We start from the raw sequence: 11,914 nt of genomic DNA, 5'->3' as shown, positions 1-11,914 counted from the left end.
CTCGCGCGTGCGGAGAAGGTACACGTGGTAACGATGGCGGTCGTTAGCAAAATTTCGCTTGGAGGAAATAAAAAGTGACCAGAGTAGATCTGTAAATGCAAATTGATCCAAATAGCCGCTCATTTTTCTTTCTGTATACGGTGGGAGATTCTAATCGACCGCAATAGCGTTGGCGCATAACATGAAAGAAAGAAAGAAGAAGAAAGAAAAAAAGCATATCGCAGTCAAAACGCAATAAGTTGCAATTCCCAAATGCAGAGAGAGATTTCCACCTCGCAGGCAGAGACAGCGCTGCATGAAATGAGGTGCATAACGCGGATTACTGAACCCTGTCCGCAATCCCTGCCTTTGACAGAGGTCGACAGTTGTCACGCTCGTGCTTGTGAAGAAAACATCCACAACAACACGTGATTCTTTTGGAACCGCCTACCCGTTATGTTCTCCTGAAATGTCATTGGCCGACGCATGACGTTGTAAATGATGCCTGCGGGACTACCTAATACGCTTCGCGTGTGCTTATGAGTCAATACCGCATATAATTAATCACAGCAAGTATTTCCTGCAAAACTAAATGCGCACGCAGGGGGATAATATACCATATATTAACCCAAGTCAATCATTTAGCTCCCTACTGCTGTTTTATTACATGTAAAATCACTTTATGCACACATGTGAGCACCGCCCATATCCAGAGTCTGTCTCCAACTCGTGTGGGTATTCCAGCAGCAAAACAACAAATCCTGCGTTGTATCTCCGACCAACTGCGTATATACGTGAAAGCTGGATCAGTATTTGCAAGAAAACGGCAATTAGGACGAAACGCGAGCACTGGCAGGGCACGTGTTTTTGCATCAGAACATAAGGACACGCGCCAATAGCACGTCAATCACAGTTACCACGTGGTGCGTCGGCACACCACACAGGAGTGTTCTGCGAGTGTTTTGATGAGCTCCCGCCATCTTGGGAGGAAAGTGTTCTACATAGCTCCGAAAAAAGGCGTCCAGTTTCCAACTACTTTGTGTTTCGAAGGGTTTCTCCTGTGTAGTGTGTTCTTCAGGAATCTGCGAACGACATGAGCCTAGACACCCTGCTTGAAGCGGCTAAATACATCGAATATAGGTCCGAAGCAAAAGCACGTGGTAAGGACATTTCAGTTCCGATTATATACGTTGCTATCGCCTTCAGTTGGAACCTGAGCCCGTGACTCCCCCGTGTTCTATTTATGCAGAGTTGTGTGCTCGAATGAAGACTCCCTGACCTATGTAGGAACCGTAGCGCTACGAACATAGTGGAAACGTAGTGGGGGGAGAGAAAATACGCGCAATACAAGCGGACTGTTCGACGCGGCGTCGTTGTTTTCGAGCAATGATGCGGTCACGGCGAGTAGCCCACAATATAGGTTCATCGTTCGCTCTTTCGCAGGTTACCAGCGATTGTCAAAATTCGCCGCACGGATTCCCGTGGCTCAGTGTGTTACGAATCGATTAGATTATTTTGTCTACCTGTGTTAAGTGGACGAACATAGTCGGGTCAGAGGTTTGGGTGCTCACGGTATTGTTTCCTCGGCGGATGTCGAGATTCGCCGTCAGCTCCTTTATCACCGTGGTGTATTTTTGCCGTGCTAGTTTTATTGTAGTAAGTAGGACCATAATTTTCTATTTAACCACGACATTTTTTGCTGTTAAGAGGTCTCGCCATAACACTTTGTCGTGTCCGTTGTGCCGTGACGCATTTGGAGGCACGGACTTGTCACTTCCTATGTCCTTTTGTAGACAAATGCTTCATCGCGTTAACCGATGTGTAGTAAACTGCAGTTTACGTCGATGTTACACGCAGATTTGCTTTTCTTTTTTCTTAACCCAGGTGAAATACCTCAAGATTACCAAACGTTTGCGCTGCTCAGTAGAAGCAATGCCGAGGATATCAAAGTGAATTCCAGGCAGCAGTTCCAGCACGCGTCCAAGTGTGACAATTCCTCTGACTCTTTTTCGTCGAATCACTGCGATGACAGCAAGGACAAGAGAAGATCTGGAGGGTTCGCATTTTTTTTTTTCTTCTCATAAATGATCTGCGGATAGGTGTTCCGTTGAAGCGGCCGATTTGTGTTTACTTTGCGTGCTTCGTGCTGCGAATCTTATGCCCATATGCATTGTGGATCTCTCGTCCTTAAAAGAAAGCGCTAACTTGCCACTTATTCTTTTAGTGCGGGCACAAGGGAGGTTCACAACAAACTTGAGAAAAATAGGTGAGTGTTACAGCAGATCTGCATAGGATTATTGGTTGAGTTGATGCCGTGAATTTCGCTTCGCGTTATGTTGCAAAATGCTGTGCAATCTGTGTGACTGTTATTTGCGCGAAGAGCAAGACGACGATTCGTGTCCGTGTGATTAAAAAAAAAAAAATGATATGACCCACATGTAGTGAGGAGCATTTGAACCACATGTCGGATGTTTATTCTACGATTAATGCACATTCAAGCTGCACTGGTCCTTGTGCAGTGACATGTTTGAGTGTTGGTTAAAGTTACAGCAAAATTCTACCTCAACACCTGTGTACCATAAATGAGGTACACTCGTGAGGTACATCAGGTGCAGAATAAGAGGTGAGGTGAGAAGCTGGCCATGACGTGTTGTTGTGTGTGATTAATACAGTTCCGTGATAGGCAGTTGCTTGGCATATCATGGGCTGTTTGCCGATGCTGTTAGTGTGTGAAAGGAATGGTCTACTGTGCTGTGCACTCATTACCTTTGTATGTGCTGTTGAAACATGGCTCATAAAACAAATTTCCAGTGGCAAAGTTTATATTACGTTGCATTACAAGCATTTTGCCATCTGGCTGGCACAAAGCCGCGCATATCGCCTCGGAACACCTGTGAGCTAAGATCTTTCTTAACACGGTATTAAATGGGCATGTGCTATTGTGCATTGAACACTTTTAGTGGAGGGTACTTCACATCGGGGGATCTTGCAAACACGTGTACAACTTATGATTCAGTGATTGATGTGAATTGAGAGAAAAGCAGAAGAGTAGCTCTTGTGATTCAGTAATCATGGCCTCCATGGACAGGTTATCCATTGGTCCTGCAGACTGGAAGCATTTGATAGCTATTGTAAAACCCTCTTACTTTACGACATAAATTTTTCATGAGTAGGGTACAAGGTATTTATTTGCGGTCACTAAATCTTGCGAATCCTGGATGCTAAAATTTGTGGCTTACTTTGTGATAAGCCAGTAGCACATTTGATTAATGCCACCTCACACACTCTTGTGCTGTAAAGCAGTTCAAATTCTTAACAGTAACCTGTACAACCAGCTGCGATGATCAAAGTTAGTGCCGAAGCATCAGATCTTGCTAGACATTTTCATGTGCCCTTAAAAGTCAGCAAATTTTTCAAAAATTGCAAAATTTTATGAAATTAATGCAGGTCCCAATAACATTAATTAATTTACCTTTAAGCGTTATGCACCAGCTTGTCTGCAGCCTTTCCATTCTCTCTAAATAATATGCGGTGGAGCTCGTTCATGCGTTTTGTGACACGACCCTGGCAATCATGGGAAATTTTATGATGGTTGCTTTCCGGGCTGCTCTTGGGTATCCCTGCTTCCCTTATCCTAATCGAGGGCACCTTGCCGGTGTACTCCCATTTAGATTTTACGGCCTCATACTTTGTGGCTTCCCAAAGTACCGGGAGGGAAAGGAGAGCCACTGGTGCTGTTGCGTGCTAGCAACAGCTGTGGGATTGGGTCAGCCTGTGAAGCAGAGATAATGATCACTCATAATAAGTAGAACTGGCAGGGGCCTGCAGAGTGATTCTATGGACCTGTTCCCAAGCTTTGGTAACTAAGACTAGCGTAGTTACCTAGTGAGGTGTAATATTAGCGTATTAATTGTATTACTAATATTTATTATATTTAATATTAATATTTAATAATATTAATTTGCATTTCACCATATATTACTTTTCTTTTTGTTTTTGTCTTGCGATTTCTACCGTTGGCCTTTCCACGTGGCTCTCTACTGAAACGCAATGGAAACTTAATATGTTTGTGCATTTGATGTGGTTTGTGATGCTGGACAGGGAGGTACAAAGCAGTGTGTTCATATTTGAGGTGTATTAATTTTTTTTTATGTCTAGAAGGTTAGTCTTCCGGCCCCGAGGCTCTTAATAAGAGACATCAGTGACAGTTGAGTGTCGTTTCTGTCTTTGTCTTCACAGAATTCTTAAACATGTCTCCGTATAAGCAACACACTCTACCTGTCCTACCTATACTTGTAGGATTTTTAAGGCGCAGTGTGTGACGCAACTCATAATCTAGTCTCGCTATGCAGCCCTACTGCAGATCCTGACCAGATCCACGAGCAACCGATTCTCATAGACATGTCTTAGTTTTCACCACTCTCGTTTAGCTTGCAGTTACAAATGAGCGTTTTTGTGCACCAGCAGTTCCTCTAACTCTTCCACCAAAACTCTCCTTCCATTCAGGCGGGCACACCTCAAGGAATGCTTTGAGACTCTCAAACGACAGCTGCCCAACATGGACGACCGTAAGACATCCAACCTGACAATTCTGCGGGGAGCTCTACGCTATATACAGGTGCGTGAAGCCAGTTGGTGAGGAACGCAGTGTGTCATCGAATCGAAACAAATCTTGTGGGGACACTGGAAGGGAGTGAATGCAGCGTTTTACGGCTTCCTGTATACACCAGCATGAGTGTTGGTTGTGAAAGGTGTCGGTGCTAGCCTGCTCCCGAAAACAGTGGTCAGTCCAAATTGCTGCCACAGATACGAGACTCTCTTAGCGGGCACCCAAAGGAAGTTTCTCTGTATTTGTGCTCGTCCGAGGAAACCTACGGTAATTTATGGCTTTTATGTTTCCAGAGTCTCAAACGTAGGGAACGAGAATATGAACACGAAATGGAAAGGCTAGCGAGAGAGAAAATAGCTGCACAACAGCGGCTGGCATCCCTGAAGAAAGAGCTTTCACTACAGCTAGACTATTTGGACATCAGTTCGATCCTGCCTGAACAGGACAATGAAACTACCACCACCGCATCAGGTAATCGTCAATAGAGCCAAGCGGCTACGTGGAGCCAAGCCACGACAGCGCGAGGAAGAAATGTTCTAGTGGAAGTTCCCGTCCAATCAGTAGGAAAGTTTGAAGTGTGAAAGTGGTAGAGCAAAGTGTAGAAAGTGGTTAAGCAAACCGAAACTTTTACCAAAATGTAGATGTGTTTGAGAATTGATCCATGTATAGAATACTATTCTCTCTGCCACTTTGTGGATCCCAGTAGTTAATTTTATTGTTAGCTAGCTAGTGAGATACTTCTTGGAGTAATGCGTAAATGAGGAACGTAGAAAATAGCACACTTTGAGAGAGTAGATTAACCAATCACGATGATGGATGGTGTTTTTTTCTTAAACAGAATGTGGCAACTACAGTGACTTGGACGACGATCCAGAGGTGTCCCAAGAGTTGCCTGCCACACATTCACCATCCTCACCACCATCCTCACCAAAACCTTCATCTTATTTATGTGACACTATAGGTAGGTTGTGGACACAGTGTTTTTAGCGAGTATCTTCCACCACTTTACTCATCAGTACCAGCTTGCCGTGTCCCAAATGAACAACGTATGAACCGCTATTCATGTCTAAACCAAGTGTCTTGAACTAAAAAAATTTAAGCCTGTCTATGGCACTTTGAGTGTCACATTACTTCTACCACCGAGCACGGAAACCCTCGATGAAGCTGGAGCGTTTAAAAACGTCAACTTGCTGCCGTCAGATTGGGTCATTAACAGCAAGGTATTTTACAGTTTCAGGCAATCCTGATAATCCAAAGCCACTAAGCACTGCCAACAACAAGGCAGTGCCTGTAGTCAGCTCCAGCACTGTGATCACTATCTCAAACAATAATGCTATTCTCACCCTGGCTGGCGCTAAAGCATCTGCAAGTGAACCTCAGAGCATAGCCACGGTGGCTCCGATGCTTCAGGCATCACTAACAGGAAACAGAGTACAACCAGAAATAGTTTCAAGCAGTGGGTTGGCAACATTGGTAGCATCTCAACAGCAGGTGAGCCTAGTTTCGTTTTTTTTTTTTTTTTTTTCTCTCACACTTTAAGCTTATATTGATGACGTACAGCATGTTTCTTCTTTTTTTTTTTTTAACACATATTTTATAAAAATGCTGTGAGTTATTTGGCACATATTTTTTTTATTAAAAGAATCTGTGAGAGCAGTGCTGATATGCCATCTTGGCAGAGGGTTATACTGTCAGTTGGATATCCTTTAGGGCAGCATATCCAACTACTGGACGACCAGTTAGCTAAAATTCATTAATTAGCTTATGAATTGATATCCCCGATGAAAAACCGGAGATGGGGGAAGAATTTTTATTATGTATACGTGAAAATATATATCATATTTTCCCCTTAGTCTCGGGTCTTGGTCATGGATATCTGCCTCCAGCTCGCTTGCTTTTTATCTATTTTATCATTATTATTAATTAATGTTTTCTGGGAAATGCGAGATAGCAGAATTGGAGCCAGTCATTATTCAAATAAATTATTAAATAAATAAAAATTAAATAAAAATCCCAAATACCTTGAGATATAAATTACCAAATTTTGCTATGCAAATGAGCCAAAACCAGAACTACGCATCACCCGTGCACAGAAAGAGTGACCGCTAGGGAGGAGTAGCCGCTAATCTGTTTGCCAGATATACCGCTCTTCGAGCCAGATAGGGCGTCGTTTCTGAGCCTGAAAAGTGGCCACACTAGCTCATGCATGCACCATTTAACACCAACTCATCATCATCAGCGTTAAATGCAACATGCGATATGGTGTGCTTGATTACAGTGGTCTCAAATCTACCGCAGTTGCATCAGTGGCAGCAGAATGACACGCAGTGGTCTTGCATCATATTGTACACATGTGCACGGAGACAATCACTGGTGACGATGGTGGGGGTAGCATAGATCTGTTCCTTGCAAAAACTTTATGAACATGTAGGCTCATTACAATTTAATACCAATTGAAACACAAACTTTCATTTGAGAGCAAGCTGTTTTTGCATTTCAGTGTCCCTTTAATGCCCTCGTCTCTCCCCATCGTTGTGCAGTCGCAGGTAGGCCCCACCAGCCTCGGTCTGCTCTCTCCCACCGTCCTGACCAATGCGGGCGTCAAAGTCATTGCAGCCTCCACATCAGCCACTTCTCCGTCCCCCAACGGCCCTCTGGTAGCCCTGGCTGTTCCTTCATCCTCCGTTTCTTGCTCCCCGGCTTCGAAGGCACAGTCGCTCGTTCGGGTGACGAGCGACTGCGGCATGAAGGGAGTCACCTCGCCGGTTACCCTGGTGGCGACGCCGCACCAGGCAAAGTCCCTTTTCCTCAGTCCCGGTACCAGTGCAAGCGGTGTCGTGGCGTCGTCCAGTCCCGCCGTCATCACCGTCACTCAGGGGACAGCGGCCATGCGACGGGGGCTGCCGCAGATCTTGACTCCACGGTCCATGGCTCCAGCTGGTACTGTGATTACGACGCCAGGTGAATGTGCCTTATGATTAGAGCCTCAAGTTTTTCGGGAAACTTTTTTTTTTTTTTCTAAATTCGGGTGGTAAAACTCTGGTACATAAACGTGCCCTAAAATTGTGCAAATTCGGGTGGAAAGGCCTTCGGTATGCTAAATTTCGGGGGAAGTCGGGCCCAGTTATTCAAACTAGCTGAACTGGTTTGGTTCAGACAGTGATGTAACTGCACTTGCAGCCGAACAACCTAGTGTGCATTCCTACAGACATCCGTCTCAGTGAGGGCAATTTGTCAGGTAAAAAATCGGGTGTTACCCTAAACAAGCAACCTTCACCCGGTCACCTCCTGTAGATCCTCCCCTGCTGATCGACACTGAAATGTAAAGCTCCGCAACAAGACCACACTCTATACCTAGAGCCTGAAGTTTTAGGGTTTTACCCGATTCTTCCCCAAATTTGCACCCCGAATTGAAGGTTGCCTCTTTAGGGTGAAACCCGATTTTTACCCGGCAAATTGCCCTCACTGGGATGTCTGTAGGATGCATTAATTTACTTGTTTGGCAGAAAAATTCAGTTACATCACCATTTGTACCAAACCACTACAGTTAGTTGAGTAACTGAGCCCGATTTCACCCCAAATTTAGCATACTGGAAGTTTTTTCACCCGAATTCACACGAATTTAGTGCACATGTTTATTTACCAGATTTTTACCCCTCGAAATTTAGAAAAAAATATTTCCCGAAAACTTCAGGCTCTACCTATACCGTATTCACTGTGGTACACATCCCCGAAGTCATGACGCTTGCTGCTACCCCCCAGGAGACTGTCTGACACACTCCTTTTTTTTTTCTTCAGGTACCCTCAAGCAGGTCCGCACGACCGCTCCAACTTTGGCGCACGTGACCCACATGGGCCAGGCGGTAGGGCAGATCCCCCTGGTGACACCCCTGTCAGTGATGGGCCACCCACAGGTGCTGGGCACTGCTCCGACACTCTTGAAGTCCGTGGGGCACCTGCCCGCGATCTTGGGACAGCAGTTTCTGCCCCCAACCGTGGGGGCACTGGGTGCCCACCACGCCCAGTCGGCCATCATGAAGCCACTCGTGGTGGTCAGCGTCCCCAGTGTGGTCGTGCCGCAGTCGACCGCCTCTTCCTCCAGCATAAGCAGTGCCCAGTGACACCCTGGTGAGGCTGGCAAGGCCTTGTTGTTCCTCATTTTACGATCCCTCCTCCAGTATTGTTTTGACACCTCTTCTGCGTTGCCTTGTTATGCCGAACAGATAGTGGTAGCCATTTCTCAACAAGTGCAGCAATGTTTGCCGGCTCCTTTTTTTTTTCTTTTTTTTCCTTCATTTTACGGTTAGCTTTACAGGCAAGGCATTTTGGTCCGCTGAGGCGTAACTTGGGGCACTTGCGAATCGCATGCTGAAGGCTTACTAGCTCCTCACGGCAGAGTGGTAGCCTTCGGTACAGGAGGGTACCCCCCCCCTTTATCCCTCCCATGCGGCTGGTGCGGTTGAACAGTGCTGTCAAGTTGGTGTGTGGCCTAAGGTGATGTACTTTCCCGTGGCCGTGGATGTTGATGTAGTGTCCGGTGTTACTTTTTTTTTTTTTTTTTGTTACTAATCTGAGTAAAGAAAAATGAACAGGTAAATTTACCATTCTTGTGGCATTAAAAGTTAGATGCAGTTCGTGCAGGCCAACCTCAGTGTAGTTGTGATTTCCGCAGTTTATGTGTGTGTGTTCTTAAAAGTCAAGTTTCTCCGTTTGTGAAAACCCTACACAGTATTCTGTGTTCGAAAATGTGGATTATTGTTCCAGCCCTGTTGCACAACTACTGGTCCACACTTCTGACGGTGCTCTTAATTTTGTACGATGAGTTGCGCTGCTGTGAACGTGGCAAGGACAATTATGTCTGGATCGTAAATGTCTCAGTAAGCCCACGATGCATTAACTTCAGAATGAATGATAACAGCCATGTCCTACCTTAATTGTGCGTTTTGGCCACAGTGCCCTCTATTGAAAGCAGAATCCATAGGCACTAGCATTTGCAACCTTGCACAGTGGTCTGCCTGTGCAAAAGGTGGAACTCCTGGGCTTGGCACACCCTTCTTAATAGCACAGGCCTTATTGAAAATTAATTGGATTGTGATAGGCAATCTCTTGTTCAGGTTAGTTTGAAGTTTGAAGTTTGTGCACAACAGCCCCAAGTTTTTTTTTTTCTGAATAAAGTAATAAAATAATTATAGTATATAAATATAGAGATATGGGATCTACCTGCATGTTTAATCTCTGGACCTGGCAGAAAAAAGTAATATTGAGAACTCAAGTCCCACAGAGTAACAACAACTTTATTTTCGACCTTGGAGAGTGGGGAGTTTCATCGCCACAGGCGATACTCTACCCCATTGCTGAATTGCCCATTGGTGAATTTAAGTGGTCCGCGATTTGCCAGACCCACAGAGTAAACGTCACTCTAACTACATAATTGACACACTCTTTAAAGTGTCTGTGCACGTGACATGGTTGGGGTGCCTGAGCTGGGTGGCGTGTATTAATTGTGCGAGCCTGTTAATTATGGTGGTAAATACCGTACATACGTGGTGTACATACGGTACCGTAAATACCGTACAATTAACAGTGAAGGGGCTGTGCTGAGAGCTCTGCCAACAGCAAATGCTACCTGCAGTTTTTTTTCCCCTCCCACAGCTTATGATAAAATGTCTGCAGGTAGCACTTCATAAGTCTTCATGTCTTGACGCACATTATATTTTTACAAAATTGGGGGTATGCAGCAGAACCATTCATGGTATGTTTCATGTGAGCAGTTCTATTTTATATTCATATGTTTTCAAGGCCATTTTTGATATGGTCATCCGATTGCTCTTTAAGTCTAGCCAATGTTCATGCCCCATACTTGATTGCTGCTTCACAACGGTGGAAAACTTGCCTGCTCAGCACAAAGAACCTTGATCTGCATGGACATTGCTGATAAGAGGGGGCAGAACATGAAGATATGTGGAAGCAGACAGATAATTCTGGTTGCTTCATAGACCAGCACTAGTAGTTTTTCACAAAAGCATGCCTGTTTGGATTTGACAATATGCTTTAGTAACTGCTTTTGTGTTTATTATGTCAAACAAGACTGCCACAAAGCCTCCCCCTTTAACATAGTATGCCTGATGCTTTCCACATGCATTATTTTCTTCAGAACTAGCGAATGAATCGGCATCAAGTTGAGTTAGCACGGTACATACAAGCGGAACCACCTAGTAAACCTGACAATCAAAATCTTAACTTTGTGGTTCGTTGTTCTCCTCATTCATTGTCGGCTTGATTAGTTAATTGTCTGTGGTGTCACCGGAAAAAAACAAAATCTGGAGGAAGGAGAGGTTTTTTTCAGTTTCTGACAAAGTTCCAAGGAAACGTACTGGTGACCACTTTGTGCTACTCATTTTTTTCTTTCTTTTTTTAATCTACCTTCAAGTATCAAAATTGCACTTCTGGTGCACCAGTGCCCTTGGACTGCAAAGATGTCCTCTCCCAAAGGAGCAATACTAAGTTATTGCCATTTTGTATGATAATGTGTAAAGTATTGTGTATTTGCATGTAATTTACGTGTGTGTTTACGTGCTTGCGGCACATGCCGAGCACTGGAAACGTAATTTATTTGCCATTATACCCACCTTTAGAAGGGATGACGTGTATTGGTAATTATTTATGGATGCCTCATTGTTTAGGTAAAGGTACTGTACACTTTTGATGTAGTAGAATGTTCACATTCCATGTACATATTTGTGTAATATAAACACCTTGTTTATCTATTAAATGGAGTCTCATTATTGATGACCTAGACCTATATAAGCTTTACCTTTCAATCTGTCACCTTGTCCGTTTGAACATACGAGGCGTCGGAGTTTGATCGTATTAGCAGCCATTGTGTATACTGTAAACGCATTTTTATTCACAATGTATTAATTTTTGCAAATTTTGCGACCGCTAAAAAATCTCGAAAAATTGTACTCTCGAACACAACTTGACGTTTATCCTGTGAAAGGAAACAGCCCTGGAGCACGAATCAATCATGAAATTAAAAACTGACTGAATGCACGATTCGCAAAAATTAATACATCGCAAACTTCACAAAGTGGCACTGTTGTGGGAGTACCCACTTGCACAGGGGTCTCCGGATAGTGAACTGCAGATCTTTAGCAACACGGCAAGTACCTTATGCTGAACAACAGTTAGGAAAGCAGAACACTTTTCCCAGAGGGCCCAGATGGAACGTCAAGATGCCGGGTCCCAGGAACTTGGATAATAGAGCTGGGGCCCAAAGAATTTTCATTGTAGAATTTGGTATGTAATTTGTGTATTTCACTACTT

General features: G+C 44.3%; 1 protein-coding gene across 1 annotated transcript; it reads left to right on the top strand.

Annotated features, from left to right (window-relative positions):
- The first annotated feature begins 758 nt into the window (after positions 1-758).
- On the top strand, positions 759-11,360 carry LOC135369649 (max-binding protein MNT-like). Its single transcript, XM_064603137.1, has 9 exons — positions 759-1,139; positions 1,864-2,035; positions 2,204-2,245; positions 4,486-4,597; positions 4,882-5,059; positions 5,427-5,549; positions 5,820-6,079; positions 7,129-7,549; positions 8,387-11,360. Exons 1-9 carry the CDS (start codon positions 1,073-1,075, stop codon positions 8,707-8,709), a joined length of 1,698 nt encoding a protein of 565 aa, XP_064459207.1. The 5' UTR covers positions 759-1,072; the 3' UTR covers positions 8,710-11,360.
- The last annotated feature ends 554 nt before the right edge of the window (positions 11,361-11,914 follow it).

This window comes from Ornithodoros turicata, chromosome 10 (genome assembly GCF_037126465.1).
Source record: "Ornithodoros turicata isolate Travis chromosome 10, ASM3712646v1, whole genome shotgun sequence".
Lineage (NCBI taxonomy): Eukaryota > Metazoa > Arthropoda > Arachnida > Ixodida > Argasidae > Ornithodoros > Ornithodoros turicata.
The sequence above is the reverse complement of the archived record's forward strand: the minus strand, read 5'-3'. Positions and strand labels throughout refer to the sequence as shown.

Coding starts and splice junctions, on each gene's coding strand:
- LOC135369649 (XM_064603137.1), top strand. CDS start 1,073: ATGAGCCTAGACACCCTGCTTGAAGCGGCTAAATACATCGAATATAGG. Junction 5,060..5,426: donor AACTACCACCACCGCATCAG/GTAATCGTCAAT, acceptor TTTCTTAAACAG/AATGTGGCAACTACAGTGAC. Junction 7,550..8,386: donor TACTGTGATTACGACGCCAG/GTGAATGTGCCT, acceptor TTTTTTCTTCAG/GTACCCTCAAGCAGGTCCGC.